The sequence below is a fragment of the Xiphophorus maculatus genome, chromosome 13 (assembly GCF_002775205.1).
Source record: "Xiphophorus maculatus strain JP 163 A chromosome 13, X_maculatus-5.0-male, whole genome shotgun sequence".
NCBI lineage: Eukaryota > Metazoa > Chordata > Actinopteri > Cyprinodontiformes > Poeciliidae > Xiphophorus > Xiphophorus maculatus.
The window spans coordinates 24,522,636-24,545,498 of NC_036455.1; the positions used below are offsets into that span (position 1 = coordinate 24,522,636).

The 22,863-nt window shown below is 42.7% G+C and overlaps 1 protein-coding gene across 2 annotated transcripts; it reads right to left on the reverse strand.

Annotated features, from left to right (window-relative positions):
• Positions 1 to 1,080: 1,080 nt before the first annotated feature.
• LOC102223622 (ankyrin repeat and IBR domain-containing protein 1-like) lies at positions 1,081 to 22,863 on the reverse strand. 2 transcript variants are annotated; one of them, XM_014476089.2, is made up of 21 exons: positions 22,677 to 22,863; positions 17,166 to 17,500; positions 12,129 to 12,300; positions 11,923 to 12,054; positions 10,873 to 11,064; positions 9,894 to 10,011; positions 9,583 to 9,803; positions 8,737 to 8,825; positions 8,512 to 8,656; positions 8,193 to 8,353; positions 7,915 to 8,003; positions 7,560 to 7,690; positions 7,146 to 7,280; positions 6,413 to 6,499; positions 6,247 to 6,313; positions 6,022 to 6,167; positions 5,747 to 5,925; positions 4,846 to 4,897; positions 4,642 to 4,698; positions 4,369 to 4,492; positions 1,081 to 3,146 (listed from the first exon to the last, which is right to left on the reverse strand). In XM_014476089.2, exons 2-21 carry the CDS (start codon positions 17,351 to 17,353, stop codon positions 1,843 to 1,845), a joined length of 3,789 nt encoding a protein of 1,262 aa, XP_014331575.2. In that variant the 5' UTR covers positions 17,354 to 17,500; positions 22,677 to 22,863; the 3' UTR covers positions 1,081 to 1,842. The 2 variants fall into 2 exon arrangements, with proteins under 2 accessions (XP_014331575.2, XP_023201037.1); XM_023345269.1 differs by lacking the exon at positions 4,642 to 4,698.

Below are 22,863 nucleotides of genomic sequence, written 5' to 3' on the forward strand. Positions count from 1 at the left end.
GGCTGAGATTTACTTTGAAATGGTGCAAATTGTAGAGTTTTGCAAACAAAAATTACGAGCCAAAGTGAGTTAAATGCAGCTTTGATCAGAGGTTTACAGAGACACACCATGATGCTCTGTGACTGTCATATTAATTTGGGGATTCAATAATTAATCTTCGCATTTTTGAAAATCATAAGATAGCACACAAATTAGGTTTTAAAAGCAAAATGCGGGTGGAAACGTCTTTCCTTTGGCTCAAATATGAACATATATACACATATATACGGTACAGACCAAAAGTTTGGACACACCTTTTAATTCAACGAGTTTCCTTTATTTTCATGACTATTGACATTGTAGATTCACACTGAAGGCATCAAAACTATGAATAACACATGTGGAAATATGCACTAAACAAAAAAGTGTAAAACAACTGAAAATACCCCTTATATTCTAGTTTCTTCAAAGTAGCAACCTTTTGCTGTGATTACTGCTTTGCACACACTCTGCATTTTCTTGATGAGCTTCAAGAGGTCGTCACCTGAAATGGTTTTCACTTCATAGGTGTGCTCTGTCAGGTTAATAAGTGGGATTTCTTGCCTTATAAATAGTCATGAAAATAAAGAAAACCCATTGAATTAGAAGGTGTGTCCAAACTTTTGGTCTGTACTGTATTTAGCTGCATATGAATTAGATGGCTGCACTTTATCTGTATGCTTTTTCGAGCCATCAACAAGCTGCTGTTATTCCAGCTGTAGCTAGCTAAACCACTTAGCTGACTAAATCATTTAGCTAGCAAAACCATTAACTACATCATTTACCCTGGAGCGCTTAACTAAATATTGGGTTGTATGGACATATTTGAGCCTGGATGTATAATTCTGACCATGTGTGCTGTTGAGAAAATCTCTAACTTATTCAACTACTTCTCAGTCCAACACTCCTAAAAATGGCCTTAAATGGTATAAGGAGGAGCATTGTTGTGATGACGTGCTGAAGGCGGAGTGTCGGAAAGTGTTGGAGCTTCTTAAAGGGACAGAGGCCCAATTTCAAGGCGCCAAATTGCGTAGTTAAATTTTATGTTTGATATATGCAGCATTTTGATAACAACTGAAAGTAACATAGTTACTTGACTGGGTTATAAAATGGCATTACGTGCCTGGAAAATACACACGATTGTCCCTTGCATAACTATTCCAAAGTGTGAAATAAACTAAATAAATAAATCAATTAAAACCCCAAATAAATGTGACCAGGCCTCCATGATGAGTACATGTAAACTCCACTATTCTTCAGATGCGCTGAAATAATCTTTCATCTGAGAAGTGCCTTCGAGCAAATCAGTCCACTGTGAGGAAGGATTCGACTTTAAACGTCCCTGCAGCAGAAACACAACAGTACAACGTAAGAGCGATGCAGGAGCGATCAGTGTGTTGGCACCAACAACAGGCACGGGAATCTGAAGTAAGCCCCTCTGATTGTCCAGCGCACCCATCGGGCTCCGGGTTTACAGCAATCACCTATAATCAATCAGTCAGTCAAGTGTTAAAACATGAGGCAAGTTTGGATTGCAGCACCAACACTTCATCCCTAAACTTAGGAAATAAATATGAGAAGCAGGAGGATAAATAATTGTAATAATAAAAATAAAAACCATGGTTCTTGTGTTCTGATATCAACAGATTTTCTTTCACGTAATCTGAAACTTTTTTGTTGTTGTTGTTGTCATGAATAATTGGTTGTCTGTTTCTGGAGCAACAGACAGAAAGCACTTAAACTGTCCAACCTGTGTGTGACATCATCTTTTAACAGTATGGTACATCCAGTAAACACTCCGATCGGTTTCCTCTCTGCTCGCCGTCACACCAAGTGTTCCTGCTCCTCCCACTTCTCCGACGACCCGCCCCCCTCCAGCTGCAGCACGGTGTCTGCTTCACTCTCCGCCGCCGGGTCAGCTTGGCTGTGTGACCGCGGGTGTATGTGCTCTTCGTCCAGCGACAGGTCCGACACACACCCCGCGCTCACACCCTCCTCTCTGACGTCTCTGTTTTCCAGCTCCAGAGAGTCGGGCCTCTTCGGGGCCTCACGGCCGCCGCTGGCTGCTGCTCTGGGCGCGCCCTCCAGGGGCTGCCAGACCGGTGCGGCGGTCCCGTCCTTCTCGGCGCTGGCGTGCGTGTCGGGGGAGGAGTCTGTTTCCGTGGTGGGCGGGGACGGGATGAGAGCCAGGTTCTGGGGGTTGTTCTGGGGGTTGATGTTGTTGTTGAACCAGGCCATGATGTTGTCCAGCAGCTGAGCGCTGGCTGTGGGGTCCAGGGCCTGCAGGCTCTGGGGGTCGCTGGGGGTGAAAGGGCCCCCTGGCGGAATCACCGGTGAAAGCAGCAGCTCCGGCTCCAGCTCTGGCGATGGGAGGCACAGCTGGACAGGAGGCTGGGGGTCGGACCGGGGCGGGTCCAGAGCATAGGTGGAGGGATGTTCGGCGGTGTAGGAGCTTCCTGGCTGGTAGGAGTGCTCTGCTTCGTCCGGATCCCGGCCATAAGTGCCAGGATGGGGGGGATTATGAGAGCAATCCAGCGCACAGGAGGCAGTGTGTTCACTCTCAACTGAATAGGAGCCGCTGTAGCTCGGCTGTTTGCTGTCATGATGGGGGTCTGTGACGGCGATCTGATCCAGAATGGCGTGTGGAGTCGATGTGTTCTGGTCCGGTCTGTGGCTGCAGTCGCTGTAAGGAGCGGCGAGCGCGCCGCGGCTGCACGCCGGCTCCGGGTCCATGTAAGGAGTGGTGATGTTCCCCAGCTTCATAAGGCTGTCTCCCAGCTCCAGCAGCTCAGCGCTGAGGGTGGGAGGAGGGGGCGGCAGGGGGAGGGAGCTGAGCACGGATGGCTGCATCGCGGTGGAGTCTGTCCTGTTGGGGGGCCGAGGAGGATCCAGCAGGGAAGTGGGGAGGGAGGGGCCTCGGGCTCCCGGAGGATCCTCCATGTTGAGGGAGTGCAAAGCGACGTCAGCCAGATCGCCCGCCGTCCCCGGCCTCCTCTCTGCGCCGCCATCCAGGCCCTGCTCTCGCCGGGACTCCTGAAGCGACAGCTGGATGGCGAGGAGGATGTTGGGGTCGTCTTCGTCGAGGGAGCCCAGGGCTCTCCGGCGACCTTCTGTCCTCTCTGCTGGATCTGAAACAAACAAGAAGAAGAAAATATCTCAGTGAAACAAGGCCTGATGCACTCCACTGGATTATAAATCGATCTGAGTGATCACGGCATGTGTGTGCTTCGATCGGACCAGATTGATGGAGCAATAAAGTAAAATCCTATTTGCTGGCTGTCTGCTGCACTGACAAACCAGTTATATATAGAGGCAAGAATAGAAGTTGCATGAGTATTTGTCAAAACCAGAGCATTGCTCCCTTATAGTAAACAACAGAGGAACCTGCACAAGATTTAAGCTTTTGGTGGTAAAATGTACAGAGGCCAACAATATTTATGCCTTTTTTACCTTTTTACTTTAAAGTTGATCTATTCAGCTTCTTTGAAGAGGTTAGGGTAGGTCTATTGCTAAACAAAACATGTTCATAACTTTTTTGAACCAAATCATTGTTAGGTAATGAGATTTTAGTCTAATCAGTTCTGCGTTTGAGCTGTTTTAGGATCTCTTGTCACTTTAAATCCGAATAATCTGCTGCTGGCACTTAGACTGTTCATAAAAATAGTTGAGACACAAACGGAAGTATAAAAATATACAAAATGTGAGTTATGCATAACAGGTCCCCTTTAAAACTATAAACTTCAGAGTATTTTATTGAGATTTTATGTCATAACCAACAGCACTCCGAATTTGGAGGTGGAGTGCAACTTTCAACACAGCAAATCAGGCCTTTATGGAGAGGCATAATGGAAGCTATTGTTGAAAGAAAGTTGCAAAATGCACCTGTGGGAGACTCGGCAAACACACATAGATGTAACCTACAATCTGCTGTGTAGAGCTGATTGAAAGACGAACAGAGCAATAATTACAGAACTGTCATGGAAGAGAAGCTGTTAGAGGCTGCACAAGACTTGAGACTGGGGCGAGGTTCACCTTAGCAGTACCACGATCCTGAGCATACGGCCAGAGCTAAATCCAACTAACATTTTGTTACTAGACCTAAAAATTAATGTTCATAAATGTTCTTCATCCAACCTGACTGGGCTTGAGTGGTTTTACAAAGAATATTTATGAGCAGAGCTCCAAAAGATCATTACAAGTGTTCACTCTGCTTCACAATTATGCACTACTTTGTGTTGACCTTTCACATCAATTTTCATCAAGTACATCTTGTGGTTCTAAGCTCACTAAATGTGAAGACTTCAGGTGGATAAAATGGCAGAGAGTGCGTTAAAGCTGCTGCTGCTGGACCTGTGTTATCGCTCCTCCTGCTGGTCTCCGGCGTGTTGCTGCTGCTTCTGAGGTTGTGCAGACTCAGCATGTCTCCTCTGCGTCGTGGTCTGTGTCTGCGCCGGTACTGGATGTCAGCATAATCCTGCAAAGAGCCGTCGCGTTACCCCATTACAAACCGACGCAGAGCAGGTGCCTCATAAAGTAGTTCATAATGAGCAGGTGTGCAGCCGCAGGGGAACAAAATATAGGCCATGCATTTGCACTTTGTGCCAGGGAATTATGGTACGTTACCTGCGACTGTCTCTCTCTGTGATCTCCTGCTCCCAGTACAGAGTGACGGCTTCCCATCTTAACACACATAAGCACACTATGTCAGCTGCAGTCATGCTGTAGCAGGACCTCATGCAAGGGCAGGTCAGTAACGGTAGGGTTAGGAAGCTTAGCTGATGAAAAATGTGACAAAAGCTGTTTTTTATTTTTTTTTTTGGCAACTACCTCAGGTGATGCAAAGCCAAGGTACTCCCACTCCCATGATCCTCCAGGGTAACTGCAATACAGATTCATCCAAAAGATTCCCACATATTTTACACAGTTTCAAAATTAAATGGCTCATTTCAAAATAGAAACGGTTGATATGAATTATGGCAGACATTTCTAGGAGACAAGCTTAAAATATGCAGAAAAAAAACCCCGAACAATCCCCCCTCAAAAAACCTCAACAAGGACAAGAAAGGAAGGGAAATAGGACACATGGGAAAGAATGCACAACAGACGAAAATATCTAAGGAAGGACAAAAAAAGACAAGAAAGGAAGGAAAGCAAGACATAAGGTTGGGAGGAAGGAGAAAGCAAAGAAAAGAAGGAAGGAAGAGATGAATAACAGAAAGAAATGACACAGAAAAGAATGTGATGTAGGACACACAGGGAGAAGGAAGGAAAAAGGACAAGAGAATAAGGGAAGTGGGACATAGAGGGGGAAAGACAAAGAAGAAAAGAAGTAAGGAGTAATAGAACAAGGACCAGACACAGGAAGGGCACAAGAATGAGAAGAAAGACAGAAGACCACTAGGAAAGTAAGAGAGGAATAAAACACGTAAGAAAGGATAACCAAGAAAAGAAAGGAAGGGGAACAAAAAAAATTGTGAAAGAAAGGAAGGAATTGAGGACACAAGGAGGAAGGACACAAAAACTAAGGGAGAAGGACAGAAGGATAGATGAAAAGGCAAGGAAAGAAGGAGCGTAGCAGGAAGGAACAGAAAGACACAACGATGTATGTGTCTTTGCTCCCAATTTCCTTACCCATATTTATGCAGGCCTGTGTAGCAGCTCCATGTTCAGTGAATTTCAGATTAAAGCAACAAGAACGACACTGTTAATAAGCAGGTTTGTTTCTTACTTCCTGCGGGGCGGATCAGGAGAGTCGTTGGGAGCGACGCCGCGGGCCACAGACGCCAGAAACTCCTGCCGCTTCTGCTGCACCAGCCGCGCTGCGCTGATTATTTTGTGCCGTGGCGTCCTGAGGTACGGCCGATTGACCTTCTGAGCCAGATCCTCCACTACCATCTCCAGGTCCGTCTGGTGAAAACAAGGGGACAGGATGAGGATGACCTGTTCCAAAAAAAAAAAAAAATCTGTGAAAGGTTTCCCGTTTTGGAAATTAGACAAGAGTACCTGCATGAGTTCAAATATCTCCTTCTGCGTGCTGCCCTGCTGCAGAAAGAAGCCGTATGGGTAAGAGCACTTCAGCACGCGGCGCGTCTTCAGCAGCTCAGTCACGCCGTCCTCGATAAAACGGGTGTCTGGAGGAGTGCCCTCACCTGGAACCGGACAAGAACATTCATCCAGCTGGTTCCGCTGCACAGGCAGGATCCAAACAGGCAAAGTTCAAAGACTCACGGCTAATAAAGGCTCTGCTCAGCTGCTCCATCTTCTCTTTTGCCGTTTTCATCAGCTTCTGCTCCAACTGACCCACGGAAAGGGAAAGAACACACAGAGAGCATATAAACATAAAAAGCACAGCACATATCTCAGGAAGCCAATCGTTATAACATGCGCTTAGTACCTTGTAACTGTGTTCATGGTTCTTGAAGCGAGTGTAGTAGTGCATGAAACGGTCCAGCTCCTGGAAACTTTTGTGCTTCTTTTCTGCCTGGAAAAGCATGGAAATAAATAAATAAAAATGCTCAGTCTCATTAGAAAATGTGTGGTAGTGTATAGCACATTAAATTATGTGAGGCATTCGGACATCAAATCCCATCAACGTTGGATATGAGCCAGGATCTCAGATCGTTTGAATGTTGCTGGATCGTGGGAAACTTTAAGAACTCTTATTAGAGTAAAAGCAAGAATGACATTACTTCACTTTGAATCGGCACTTAGGCTTTCTTTGCCATTTTCCTGATTTATCTACGCACTATGCTACCTCTGCTGCCATAAACAAAACTAGCTTACAAGTACTTTTTCAGGCTCATATAGCTTGCTGAAAAGTTACGTGCAAGTTCGCTTCATCTTATCTCAACTATACTACGATATTTGCACTAGAAAGTAGACCAAAAATAAATATCTTTAATCTAATTTTGTGTTTTTGCAGTGTGCATTCTTATTCTGGTTTGAGAGAAGCCTAAACATCTAAAAGTCTTTTTTTAATAGCTTTGTTATCTATTAACAAATCTATTAATAGATAACATCCACATGTTTTGCTAACATGTGGATGTAAATATGAGAAAGGGAATGCATACTGTGTGAAAAAGAGCCCTGTTTTAAGCTGAGAAGAAAAGAGTGTTTTTTTCTTCTACCTCCACAGTCATCTCTTTGGACTGCTCTTCTAGCTGCTGAATGACCTCATAGCGAGTGCAACGATAGTAGCCTCCCGTGGACGAGCTGTGCTTCTTCCACTCCTCTAGGCATATCCAGCAGAAATCATACTTACACTGCATGGAGAGAGAGAAAGGCAGCAGCGTTTGTTTTATACAGAAATACAGAGTTAGGGTCTCCAGACAAAAATTTACAAAATTCTAGGCTTCTGAGTTCATTTTATAAAATTAAAAACGAGAGTTTGCTATGACATTATGGCAGATATCCCTAAAGTGACCTGGAAAAGACTTTTCCAGACTCTGTATTGAATCCTGTCAATAACCCACATCAACATCATACAATTAATCAAAATGCGTCAACAAATGACAAGGCGGATCAGAGATTGTGCAGCTTACTTTGGCGCATTGCATGTGGTTGCAGCCCTCATTCTTCTGAATGGGCGACTTGCAGTTGGCACACGGTTTGGAGTTGGTCAACAACCACAGGCAGTTAGCGGCATCTTCGTACGCCTCGCTCACTCCTGCCACTGTGTCAAAATCACATGTTAGCAACATTTCTCCTGTCCAGCACCAGCATTTAGGCAAACAGTCAGCAAATGCCAGAGACCTTAACACCTGTCAGGCTGTTAAAGAGATATATTGGAGACTTCCTGGTGGAAAGATCTGACAGCTGCAATAAACTGACTTGTTGTGGTTCAGCTAGGAATATTCCTGGTGACCGAAAGTTCCTGGAAAAAGAGGTTGGGCTTACATTCCTCAGGCTTCATCTCTGTGACTTTCTGGAGCCAGTTCCTCCACATCTGACAATCACATGGCTCGTGGGCCTCACCGAGGCATTCCCTGCGGACACGAGGGTAATAAACAGAGCTGAACACAGAGAAACCAGCACAAAACCGGCTTGTTACTTTAAAATACAACAGAAAGAGGGAATAAAATGTCTGCTTTTAGCTTTTCTAACAGCGTTAATACAAATTCTGTGGACTGTGTGTGTTTATCCATGCCTGTACAATAATAAATCATGGTGTTTACCAGCAGAACAGGTGACCCTTGCCACAGTCGACAGCTGGGGATGGCAGCAGGGGGAAGCTGTGGGGGTCGCTGTCTCCAGGGCCCGGTCTGGTGAGCCTCACCGCTCGCTCACAGCGAGCCGTGGGACACCAGCGGATGGATGGGTTGTTTTCCACGAAGGCCTGCAATACAGCATGCATGAGAGGTTAAAAAAACAGAGATAAATGTTGGAAAGCAGAGAGGAAAAGGTTACACAACACTTTAAAAAACAAACACAAACTGGACTTAAAAAATCTTTCGCTTGATTCTGATTCCAATAAGCTGAACATGATGTTTCTACCTTGATATCAAACTGCAGGTAGCGCTGATCCATCTCTCTAGAAACCACGCTCTCTATCACATGTACAGGAACCAGCTGGTAACACTCGTAGGCAGGGCAGAAGATATTGTGAGCATCACCTTCCTGAATCTTTATGTTCAGAAACCTGAAGAAAACAAAAGAAAGCAATCAATACGGCAAAAAGTAAGAACACATACAGATACACACTGGAATTAAAGGCCTTACCCCTCCCAGCAGGATCTGCAAAACTCATGACCACAGGACATGTCAATCGGGTCTTCAAAGACTGAGATGGAGCAGAGACAGATGCCACACTGCAGGGAGAACACAGAGAGAAGCCACAATCATAAGGTGTTTTACCTACCAGGATGTGATAAAACTGTCCTTAAAACAATACTGTTCGATTCTAATGCACTGCATTTTTATCTCTAATCTACAGTCCTTGGTGCAATGCCTTGCAAAAGTATTCACATTTTTCATTTTGTCAAGTGGTTACCAAACGCTACCAAGTATTTTATAGGGAATAAATGTAAAGGAACAACTTGAAGTGGTAAATAACTGAAGTGGAATAGCTTAGAAACAAAAATATAAAAAACAGAGTACTTAGCTCCCCTGATTTGACAAGTCAATCAATCATTTATTCTGTTACAATTTGACCTGAAAATCGTTGGGGGCAACTCTCTACCAGCTTTGCAAAATTATATCTGTGAACATTGATCTTCAAGACTCGCCTCTCCCACCTTTAGGTCGAGTAGTTCATTTGAAGATATAAATATGTTTTTACGTAAAATGTATTGTAGCTCTGGCTGTGTGTTTTGGGTGACTGCCCTGCTGCAAGGTGAACTCCTGCCTCAGTCTAAAGTCTTTTATAGCCTCTAACAAGGTTTCTTCCAGGATTTAGCTCAATTTTCCGTTAAATGTTTTTATGAAAGTAAAAGACACAGAAAGAAGAGAATAGCAGGAGGGACGGTCTTTAACCTGCTGCTACCAAACCACAAATTTAACTCTTTATAACAGGATGCAAAGGATGGTTTCCATGGCATCTTGCTGAACTCTTTCCTTATTTCTCACCGTAGCCAGGCCTTCCTCTCCTGGTGTCAGGCAGCTGTCGGTGGGGGAGGTGAGGGTGAGCGTTAGGGGTGAGCGCGGCGTCCTCGGAGTGCGGGGAGACGGCAGGGTGTCCCAGGCATTGTAGCCGCTGGGTGGTGGGGTGGGCATGGTGACGCCAGAGCGCTGGCAGCAGCCTTCAGCATCAGACATCCAGGCTTCCAGAAGCTTTTCTCTGTCCCAATCTGAAAGAAGGACAAAAAAAAAAAAACTTTACACCATCATTATGGAAATATAATTTTAAAATATCATGTTTTGCCAAGTTAGAAACACACCATGTGCTCGAAGTAGGGCTTCCGCTGTGAAAAGTGGAGCTTGCAGCATGTCCGCAGTCTCTACGATCAGCATGTCCTTCAGTCGGCGCAGATCCTGAATCTTCAGTCCCTCGTAAGGCTGGAAAGAGACAGAGAGAAACATTCAGGTTTGAGGTCAGCTTTTATCAAAAACGAGAAAATAATTGTGCTGTGATAAAACTGGGAAAGTGAAAAAGATCATGAGAAACGAACAGATAGAAGAGCAGGAGGGGGTGGCTGTAGTGGTGGGATGGAGAGATTAGGTATTAGCATGGATTTGGCTGCAGGAATAAAGATCAAACTGGTATCTGTTGGCAGCAGCTGCTGCTATACAACTGTGCTGGTCCCCTAAATGCAAGGAGGCTGAGAAACAGGATGAGAGGTCTGGCATGTGCATGCACTAAGAACCACTAAGCTGTGACCTTCATTAAAGAAAAACCGCTGCAAAGACACAATTCTGTTGATGAAGTAAAAAAATCTATGTTAACAATGTGAAAGCTGCGATCTATTTGGTACAAATCTACAGTTTGTTCTTAGGCAGCTTGTTTACTTTGACATTAGTGTCCTCACTGGTTATATCATTTAGTCTGAGAGTCCAATAATTATGATACTGGTCACTTTTGGTGCTTCTTTTTTACTCTCAAAACAACATTTGTCTAGAACTGCAATAACTTTGCCTTTAGAAAGCTTTGCCAAGTCATTTTGTTGACAAAATAAAGATATATCTGAAAGGCAACGATTAAAGTAAGATAAACAAACAGCCTATGCTGCTAGGTGACATTAGTAAAATAAACAAGAAGGAAAATATTCTGATTGTCATTACATAATCATTTCAGCCATGTGTGTAGTTCTGAAGCAAAATGTGACAAAAAAATCGATTCAAAGATACGACACAGGTATAAAAATAACTTGATCAAGCAGGAAAGCAGGAAACCCCCAGATCTTGTGATTGTGTTCTCACCTCCTTGTATTGCGGCAGGCGGCTTTCACCGTGTGCGTCTCCATTTGACTGCCGAGCCGAGGAGCAGGAGAAAACCATCTGCGACTCCAAGCTGAGTGCCAAGTCGGTGTGGTGGTGTCGCTCGGCGTGGTCGCAAGGCGTCAGCTTGTCCTCGTCCTCCACAAAGAGATCAGCTTCGCTCTGGATCAGGAGCTACACACCGGGAGAAGAGCATGAGAATGAATTTACATCAGAGGAAACAAGGTGACAAAGTTAAGACAACCTAGAGCAAGGTTTCCCCAGAAAACTTGCTAAGCCCGGTGGTTGTGGCGCTCGGCAGTCATTCATCCAGCAGCCCGCCGTGTTTGAGTTTAAAAATGATTAAAGTTGACAGGAAATTTAGTAATATCACTTGATAATTATGTGTTATTGGAAAGTTGGAATATTAATATCTGAACACCAATAAAAAAGTTTTAAACATTTTTAAAAAAACTTAAATAAATAAATAAGCAATGCTAAGCCTGGTGGGGGCACAAGCAAAGCCTGGTGGCCCGCCAGGCTTATAATACACTGAGGCAAACCTTTATAGAGGTAGTAGAATATTAAGAAGTATAGAAACTATCTATAAGCAGTGGAAATGTAGTGTTTTCTAATGTTGCTAAAGTTCATTAAATTAGTGAAGAAAATGAAGAAAATGATGGGTTTTATAAGATTGACTCAGTTTTACACACTTTCCAGATTTTCCATCCATCCATCCATCCATTTTCTTACACCCTTATCCCTAGTGGGGTCAGGAGGTGCTGGTGCCTATCTCCAGCTAACGTTCTGGGAGAGAGGCGGGGTCACCCTGGACAGGTCGCCAGTCTGTCGCAACTTTCCAGATTTTTAGATGTTGAAAAACTTTAGAAAACAAAACATCATTTTCCTTTCACACCAAAGTTGCACAATGTAAAATTTAAATAAAATACGCTGGGCTTTGCGGCTTTACTTTCAGGAAATGTAAAAAAGCTTAAAGCTTGTGAAAAAAGGAGAAAAGATATAAATATACTGTCTCAACAGGGTTGGTCTCACCTCCACGCAGCTCTTCATGCCTGCAGCAGCGGCGTAGTGAAGGCAGGTGCTGTGGTGGTTGTCAGTGGCGTTCACGTTGGCCTTCTCGTACTGGCCTCCTTCCAGTCTGGCGCCGGTCCAGCTCAGGATCATCTGTCCTCAGGAGGAAACTCATTATTATATCTTAAATTTGCATAAAGGGCATGGTGTTGTTGATGCGTTCGTACCTGGAGGCAGTCTGCGCGGCGCTGCTCGTCCCTCTGCGGTCGGGCAAGCCGTGGAGAGAGCGCTCCCTCTGGCAGCAGCAGGATCTGTGGGCCTTGGCACAGAACGTGGAGGCATGTCTCGTTGTGCACATTACGCTTGTTTGGGTTCCCCTCTTTGCTGAACAGGAACGACCTAGCCAAGACAGAAAACAGCAGGTGAAACTCAAATATTTGTATAAAAAAAGAAGTAATAAAATAGAGTGTTGAAGGAATCAAAACTGAATAATATGGAAAGCAAACAGAAGAAGAGAAAGTCAGGATGTGTGAAAAAGTCAGGATGCTCAAGATGAATAGCAGAAGCGGTAGGAGAGGCAGTATGGTAGAATATTGACCATTTCTGTTCAGCATCTCGGAGATAATCGTCATGCTGGTTGACACATGGGGATTAAATGAATGTGCCTGTTGCAGGAGTCAGGATGTTGCTGCAGTTCTGTTTAGCAAACAGTTTTCCTTCTGCCATTTGTCTGTCAAACCCCCATTTACTGATTAGAGCCTTTTAGTTGGCACCATGCTTTTTATTTGACTAAACGGTACGGCCTTAGAAAACTTGATTATTTTAGACCAGAGTCTTTCTAATCAGAATTTAATAAAAGAAGAAAACAGGATGTGACAGCAAAAAAAGTAAAAGGTCTATTTCATTGATAATGACTTAATCAGGGTTGTTTTCCCCACAGACTGTTCAGATGTAAATAGACGAGCCTCACAGTGGTCATTCTCAGGTCGTATTAAAAATGCGTCAGATTACAGTGACCATCGTTGCATCCAAGTAAACATACTTGCATATAAATTTCCTCAGCTGAACAATAAATACTACATTAACAGGCCTGAAGGAATCAAAAAAATATATATATATATTTATATATACATACACTCTATTAATATCTTAAATGATATAATTAGCCCCAAAATATACATAATATCTCAAAATTCAGACTCAAAGTGAATTCGGCGCTTTGTTAATTTGTTCCCTCATTTCACACCAATGTGCTTGTACAACTGCAGATCAGCTAACAGTTAAATCTTTTTTATATAAATTATGCTAATTAACAATTGTAAAATCACTTGCATATAATTTATTTTCACTGCATATCATATTCAAGAAGATTACAAATTTTCATTGACCCTTGTTTCGGCTAGCTATAGCTCTTACAAAATCAGTGATTATAGCCATTGATGGAACTAATGCAACCCTTAGTGACCTCTGACTGGAAGGTAATATTCAATGAAATCACATAATCATAGTTCCTTACAGTAGACTGAGTGCATTACAGAAAGTAATATTAAACCACTGATTGCTAAAGCAAGTATGAGACATTCAGAAAGTTGAAATGACTTGATGTATGGACGTTGTGAAACATCATAGAATAAGAGGCTAATTTGTTGACCAAAAGCTGAGAAATAGTCCTTTGATTTTCCCATAACTCTCCAAAGAATGTTTTTTTTAAACCAGAAGACCTCCAGGACTTTGCTGCTAGTAAAGATTGCATTCAGACATCAGTCCTAAAATCCTTTTGAGCGCATTCACTCCTGTGTTTTCCACTGCCTAGATGGAATCAGATCACCCAGGATGGCTCTCAGTGTCAGATCTGAACGTTCTCAAAGTTTTGAATGTTTTCCGAAAGCGCAGTCCAGCCTTTTCCCCTTTCGACCCACTTATCCTGTCAGCCACGAGCCCCTGCAGCTTTGCTCTAATCACAGCACACAGCCATTTCACTCACACAGTAATAATCGCTAATTATTCCCTCTCAGCTCCAAACCAATACCCCCCACCTCAACACATTTACACGCACAAAAGCCCTCCGCTAAGGCTGAGTGGAGTCGAGTCCAACAGGGACGGCGGCTGGCGGAGGTCACCTTTTAGACTTCGAAAGGCAAGTGGTAAATCTGAGCTCCGAGACTAAATGCTTCCTACTTTGTCTCTTAACAATAGAGGTTAAACATTCTCAATGAGTCGGGGTGGTTATTTACATATTTTCTAAGACTTCCTACTCACTTCTTGTGGAGGAAGGGTTACACTTCCTGAACTGCACCCTATTTCCCGAAATAGTTGTGTTTGTTTCTCCCAGTTTCACCATCTCAGAGGATTACATGTCAAGCCGACCCACGGGGCCGACTGCAGGAGAACGAATAAGCATGGAGCAGATATGTTAAAAATAATCTGGAAAAGGAAAACTACTGAACCCAAGCATGTCTTCTTATATTAGTCTTTATTTTGTCTGAGATTTCTCCACTTGTCTCCATCCATGCGAGCCTGCTGGAACAAAGGAGCTTTTCCTCCGATGCTTATCAGAAGCAGAGCTCAACATTCAGCACGCCTCTCTGCCCTATTATAGGTTAGTGGAAAGGAACACAAATAGCACACCAATTGATTTGTCGTGTGCAATGTTCTCAGACACGGACACATTAAGTAACTGTGGTTTTCTCCAACGCCCTCACCCCCCCTCATCCCTCCTCAAATTCTAAATGCTCCTGCACACATGCAGATGCACAGATAATTGACTGGCCTTTTCAAACAAGCTTCCTGTTCTAATCGTGAAAAACAAGCCTAAGAAATGTAAGGAGGAGATAAAGGCAACTGAGGGAAAGATCCAGCTGTCTTTGTCACAGCCAGCAGTTTAATAATCTCTACAGGAGGTATAAAAAGCTACAATGATCTCTCACTCCATATGTGTTCCTTTAGTTTGACCCTGGCATTTTGGCTTAAGACTTAGCAGATCTGCTTTATGTTTCCTGCCTTGACAAATGCTGCTGTCACTCCAGTTGTTGCTGTGCCGGTGCTTGTGTCTGTGTGCAGCTACTTTAATCGAATGTGAAGAAACGGAGACTCCCAACTGCACAATGCAGTGGATTAAAATCTAATAATACTCTTACAGGGGAGCTGTGGAGATTCAGCGTTGCGCTTTCATTAAGTAGAGGGGACTCTCAAGAGTTAGCTCGTAAAATATAAGTAAAATTTATCCAAGAGGCAAATATATAACTGAACTTTTTTCCCCCTGAATGCATGCTCTGAGGTCGGTTCTGTCCCCGTCTTCAGTTTGTAACCCAAAGCCCATGACCTAATTTATTTAAAAACCACAGCAGAGCATATCTATCCTCTTATGTTCAACTCAAACCCATTTTTCTAGAACTGGTTGACGCTCAACCTGAGAAACTTTTTTGTCTGTGGTTTCAAAACTTTGGTCAAGGTTCTAATATGGGCTGTAAAAAGGGAACCGTAATGTCTTAGCAAATCATCCAGAAATCTCTTAGAAACAAGTTAACTTTATAGGTGACTGTTAATATAACAAGCAGAATAATGAAGACAGAGGTACACCGTAGAATCATTTGCTGAATATCACAATATTCAGCAAATTACATGATTCGCTATGATTCGATACACTTTTAAGATTTTCTGAAAGATTTTAGAGGGACTTTGATTTTGGTGACATTTTGTGACTCTTCCAAAGACTTGGATTGAATTAATTGAACTGATGGTGTAACACTGGTAAAGTAAATGTTTTTGTTATACATCTGTTATACATGTGCTTTGTTTATTTGGTTATGCAGAAAAGGAACCTTTTTTGTCTCATTCCCTTATATTAGATCATGTAATTTATCTATTCCATTTCATTAATTAATCTGTTGTAACTGGTTGTTTCATTACATGCCATTTTTAATGTACATGTGCAACTGGATTAAAAATGTCATGTGTGATAGCTGTCATTTAATTCATGTGGATTTCACATAAAACTCAAAGCAGGATTTACTGTATCGATACATTGATACTTTCTGAGGAAAATAAATATTGATGAGTATCGTAGAATCGATAAAATTACACAGCCCTACAATGCGATGACCATGAAATTGCGATATATTACACAGTCTAATACGTCACAAGTTACTGCAAAGCTGCCAAGATTTATGGAAGAGTGTCTATTGTTGAAAGAAGGCCAGGGGAAGACTCATTTGTAGTTCACACAAGCCATGTAGGTGACAACTAACTTTAACTTAACAGGTTCAATCTTATGAAAGCACAATTAAAAAACCACTGGACATGAATGGCTGGTTTGAAATGGTTTAAGGAAGACCTTGTTCTCACTTAAAGGAAATGCAGCAGTACAGCTTGGCTTTCCAAAGCAACATCTGAATGAACCAAAAGTCTTTTGAAATGGCCGCCATTGGAAAGATGCAAGTGGAGACATATGGCTGTAAAGCAGTACACCATGTTTGGTGAAAAGATAAAAACCACATATTAGCACGTATAACTCATACCAACTGATAAGTGCGGCGGTGGAGGGGTAATGATTGGGGTTTACCACCGGGCTGTCCTGCAAGTGAATGTGAGGTCATCTTTGTCATGGCGAGAGCTTGACTGAAACTGCAAGTTACCAGACAATTATCTCAAAGACTCTAGAAAAATGTAGTGCAGAGTGGCTGGAAAAAAGAAAGAGTGGAGATTTTGCAACAGCCCAGTCAAAGACTAAAACTCAGAGGAGGCTGGGAAGGATTTAAAGCGACTGAAAATGGCAGCTTCAAGATTTTGCTCTCAGAGAAGGTTTTGAACCAAAGGGTATACTTAGAGAATATATTAATAGTTGTGAAAACTTACTTTCTCCCATGAGTGTATTATCAGGTACGTGGAGAAATTGCTACTGATCAGTGTTGCCAACAAACTGAGCAGTGCACTGAAATTTCAAGAGCTGTTTTTTTGAGATTAGACTCAGACTCCAAATTATCCCTGGAACAAAATTTTATCACAAGTGCTCCCTGATGTCACTGATTATGTTTGAGGCTTTAGTTGGCAGCTTCATATCAGACTAAATAAGATTAGATATTCCCTTGTACTCAAGGCTGATGCATTTCCTTGTGGACTGCAGGGTCATTTAGAAACTCTATATGGAAGATAATCTTTTCTATCTAACATTGCAATAAATTCACTGATGATTCATTGCCTTTTACTCTGCCTTAAAAATGTAAAAAGAGGAAGAAGAAGAAGAAAAAAAGATCTAAATAACAAACCTGAGCAGCCGCGTCATGGCATGGCGGCATACGTAATGCAGAGGTGTGTTGTGTTGGTACTGCTCTCCGTATGATGCGTTCGGGTCCAGGCTGTCCCTGAACTGAGGGTTGCCCTCATACAGCTGCCAGGCCAGCGCCTCGTCGCCGCTCACCAACGCCTTGCGGAACTTGGTGGCCGTGTTGCCCATTGCGTCGCGCTTGCGGTGGGCCACCAACTGGGAGCTGTGGCAGATCACTCAATGCTTGCCTACGCCTCAGTCCTCCTCCTCCTGTTCTGCCTCCCCCGTTCACCGCAGGTCACAATTTAAAGCAACATGTTTCTGCGTCCTCCTTCCCTGCACATAAGAGAGAGACAGGCAGGAGATTGATTGGAGGGAACTGCGTGACACAAGAGGAGGACCAGGTTTGAGTTGAGTGGAAAGAAATAGGTTGCAAATGTCGGGAAAAGAAGAGGGAGAGGGTTAAAAAAAAAAGGACGGGAAGTTTGGGAGTAGAGATAAAGCGAGAAAGATAGAAGGAGAAAGCCTCAATCAATCACTGCATCGATTGATCAGCTGATGTTCTGCAGCGAGGACATTATCTCACCAGACATAAAAGAAAACAGAGAAGGAGCTAGAAAGGAAGGAAGATAAGAGAGAGGCCAAGCTAGAAGAGTCAGTTAATGATATCCAAGTTATTGATCAGTAAGTCAGATGATGAAAAGCACTGCTGTCAATATTACCACAGCTGGCCACTGTGAGTCTAGGGGCAAGTAGCTGCATATATTACACAGTTGATACGCTTTCCAGCCACTGAAGGCCTGAGAGTGAGTTAAGCCATGCAGCACTAAAGTACCAAGCCAAATCAGTTTTACTTTCTCTCGCAGGCGCTAAACCCAAAAATCACAACTGTGGCTGCTCCCACAGAGGAGGCTTACACGGTACAGTGATCTGAAAAAGTATCTCCCGCTTGTAGGTTTCTTATGTTTTTGGAACAGTTCTATATTTCAGACAAATAAATCTTAATATCAGACAAATATGATCTCTGTGAAAAAAAGGCAATTTTCAAATGATGATTTTATTTATTGCAGGCTCAGAAAAAAGATGTTCAAACCAATCTGGATTAATGGTAAAAAGTAATCTCCACCTAAACCGAATAAATTTGGCAGCAACCAATCAGTGTGTTTTACCATGCTTTGGAGAAATTTTGGCTAATTCTTCTTATTAGAATTGTTTTAATTTAGCCACTCTGGATGGTATTGGAAAATGATCCATCTACTTAAACTCATACCAAAGAATCTCAAGCCATACTTTGACTAGACCTGTACAAAACCTTCATTTGGTTTGTTTTGAGCCCTTCAGGATAGACCTGCAGATTTACTTTGGATCATTGTCCCACTAGATGATTAAAATAAGCTTTAATTGAAGGTCAGGAAATGATGGGCTAACATTCTCCAGCAGGATTTTGTGTTTGAGAGAAGTGAGTGCATGATTCCTTCAGATTCATCAAATCACTCAGGACATAAAGCAAGAAAGTATTTGGGAATATAAAAACGCTTGCCTTTCACATTAATGTTGATTTACGAACGTTGACCTCAACTAAAGCAGTTGATGCATGCAGTCCTCAAATATTTTTGATTCTCTTGGGATTATCTGGATGAGTCCATGTTGTTTTGGAGTAGGCCAGCCACTCCGGGGAAGAGTTCTTACAGTTCCATATTTACTCCATATTTGGGTAATAGCGCCCAGTGTGATTTGGTGGAGTACCAAAGCCTTAGGAATGACTTTATAAACCATTTCACACCAACAAATGTCAATTACTTTTTTACTCATTTGAATTTCTTTTGAAATAATTAGCACCATGTACTGCTTTTTGAGATCTTTTAGCCTTCTCCATGTTTTCACCCAGATTCAATCTACTTACCAGCTTTGGTCATCCCAATCATTAGTAAGGGGGAAATTACGGTTTCCACACATTGAGAGGTGGCATTACTTTTCTTTCCCTTAATAAATGAATAAATCGTTATTTATGGACAGCTTCTTTTCAGTCAGTCAGGTTATCTTTGTTTGATATGGAAATTTGTTTGATGATCCGAAACATTTAAATGTGACAAAAGCAAAAAGGAAATGAAATCTGTAAGGAGGGCAAATACTTTTTCACAACACTGCAAATCCTCCCATCTCTTCCCAACAACAGGAGAAACTTTTTTAATATATTGCAAAAACAATAACAATGGAGCGATGCAGGGAAAAAACACAAACAAGCAGCATCTTTCTCTGCTCACATGCTGCACCGTCTTTATCAACGTGTTCTGCTTCGTTTCCTTCCCGATCCTCCCCACCTCTCCCTTTTCCTCACAAACAGCTACGCCTGTCTTGAACGCACACATTGACGTCCTGTAATGAGTGGAGTGTGTGACGAGTGCATGAGTCTGTGTGTGTGCTGGGCTGCTGAGGGTATCATTACAGTCTTCATTCTATGGCCATCTGTCTGGCCTTCACAAAGAGCCCCCTTTTTTAGACTGGCTACAATTGGCCGCTGACTGCCCGGACTTGGGAACATTTGAATAACGTGGATGAGTGCCTTCCCCCCTCCTCTGCGCTGACAGACAGCGAAAATGTACGCTGACAGATGAGACACAAGGGTCAAACAGAAGCTGCTAAGACTGAGAATAATCCCAAAACACTTCTGGATTCTGTGTTTTTGTGTAAAACCAAGTAGTGAAGTGGGCTCTAACAGTTAATGGGTCAGTCTGTCTGCTTCCCTCCTTTTTGTGCGCACTAGTTTACTTCCAGTTCACTTCACCTCTGTGCATATCTTGCCTGCCTCTTTTACTAAATAAGGACAGGAAGTCTGGGCAAGAAGGAATCCTGGAATTCAAAGGATTACATGTCTTGAACTTGGCAGTCTTCCTGTAAGTTATCTAGTGGTGTAAAATCTGGTCATTTAGTGGTCAGCTGGAGCTGAAACATTTGACTAATTTCCTGTTAACTAGACGTTCGTCTTTTCAGTTTTAAATCCTATTGAGAACGGAGGTCTGACCGATGTCGGAAAAATCCACAGTAATGAGTTTAATTTATTCCACAGGGCTGCACAGGCCTCATGCAACAGAACAACTGAAACACTTCATATTGCTTAGGAATAGTAAGAGATTACAGAGCTAGAGAACAAAAAAACAATTACTCGGTTTATTAGTAAGGCCAACTTGTGAAAAACTTTACATGATAATCTGATTGAGAAAATGCAGACACTTTAGTGGACAGTGACGGCTGGTTGTCAGTAGCAAGGTTTAGGTTTCACAACAGCAAAAATGTTTCCATGTTACGGTTGTTGCTCTTTAAAGTTCTTTTAATGAGATGCCAGAGAAGTTGCCATAGTGACCAGAGCTTTTCTTGACTGTATGCTGGGTGGAGTAGGCCTACGGCGCCCTTTCTCCATGTGTTGCTGCACACTGAGGGTAAGTTGGCTGAAATATGTTCCCCCACATTTAAAGAAGAGATGCTTAAGGTGTAAAAACGCAAATAGCACAACCCATAACTTTCATTAGGGTAATATGAAATATGTTCTTGAGAATGTGGTGGTTATACCACAATCTCACTCTTACATATATCCAAAGCAAGTATATAAAGTATGAGTATATCAGGTATGATATACTTGCTTTCACCTAAAATGGAAAAATAAGTTAGTCCTACTGCTAATATAGAATCTAACATTCTGTTTGCTAAAGGTAATAAATAAATGTTAGAAATACATTCTGTTTTGTCAATGTTGATACATTAACATAACATTTCACTGTGCAAGAAATATTAAGCTAGTTTTAGCTGGTTAATTAGTCAGGCCTATTTACTCAGGCATGCAGCTGGCTGCTTAACAGACATGTCGTTTGCAAATTGCCATAAAAACCCAACATTTGCCCTCTGCAATGTACAGTGTACAGTAACACCAGTGTATCAGATGCAGCATCGCTTTCTACAGAAAAAGTTTGGGCCTCGACATGCATCAGCATCACCGCTTCCCTGTTACTAGTTCACTAATGTTAGTTCACTAGTTCACTAATGTTACTTCCTTGACCCACTTATGACAGATAATGTCCCCTGCAGGCTGGGAATACTTCAGAAGTGCTGCAGTTTTGCTGACTGTCCGACTAATTCATCTAGCCATCGCAACTTGGCTCTTGTCAACCTCACTCAAATGCCTGCCAATTTTTTTTTCTCCTGTTTCTAACAAATCAACTTTGAGAACACAATGCCCACTTGCTGCCTGATAGATCCCAACTGCTAAGAGTTGCGATAAAGACATGACCTATGCTATTCAGCACACTTGCTAGTGTCAGTGATGCTATACCTAAGTGGTGTGACACTAATAAGTACTTTGGGTTCCAAGACTGGACAGCCTATGTTTTTATCAAGTGGAAACATCTACAAACACAAGAGTTTGTATTTTCTGTAAGCAAAGAAAACCTTTCTAGTAGTAAGCTAAAAAGCAAAATGCAGCAATAGGTGAGGGAGGGAGAGGTCTGTATAAATACAGGTTGTATACAGCTAAAGAAAACTCTGATCACTCCAGTTATTTCTCATGTTTCCCATTATAAAGACTTTTACTTCAATTATAGCAGCACTGAAACTGTAACTTAATAAAACCTTTGTATTCCTTAATACCTGAAACCACCCAAGGTATGGGGATAATTAATCCTTTATTAACTAATAATACATTTATTCAAGGTTTTTATGTAATCATAGAATAACACAACGTTGATGTGTGATTTTGATTTTAAGATATAGTTAGATATAGTTAAGATATAGTTAACTATACTATATCTGAATTGCTATTCACTAGGAGTGAATAGCAATTCACTCTTAGTGAAATCAATAAATACATCAATAACAACTGCAGGAGCGTGAATGGTTCCCATCATCTGATACACATTAACTTAGTTCAAGTAGGGATTGTTCCGCTGCTGTATAAAGTGCTGCAGGACAAAGTCTGTTTGCCCAAACAGACATAAAACTTGTTGGAGTCGGACACAGCAGCAGCAGCTGTGATGGCACACAGAGCGACTTTTAACGAAACTAGCTGGGTCGCAGTGTATCTATCAGTTAAATATCCAGGTCAGACCTCGGGTGGTTATCCTCCGAAGTGTGTCAGCATGAAATGGAGCACCAAGCAAACAACAGCCGACTTCTCTCTGCATGTGTTTGTCCATGCAGCACCTCGGTCTTTTTTTCTTTTCTTTATAAACGCTCCTTTGTTTCAACCCGCTGACAGTTTGTATGAATCACCAACCAAACAACGGCCAGGTGTAATACATGCTGCGGGTCAGGAGCGTCGTCTTCGCTCTAACCTGTTTTCAGCTCGTCTGCTAAGCGAGAGTGTTGTGGTGAGAAACGTTACCACCCAAAAAACCAGCAGCCTACCTCGGCGTTGTTACCGCGGCTAGCCAGCTGTCTCTCCGCGTTTCTTCTTCGGTTAAACGCTAGCGGTTTGCGTTAGCTCCCAACTACCAACACCACAACTGGACTGCTTCTTACTTACGCGTTTGGAAACTGGCGTGCATCAACAGCCATCGTCTTACAAATGTCATTCGGTTCTCCGGCTGCCGTTTCGTCCAACCATCCTCCCAGCCAGCGGACCCCGGCGGAGGACGATAAGTGAAGATGCTGCTGACAGCGTAGAGGCGACACGGACTCTGCTCCAGCTTCACTTTGTTGTTGCTAACACA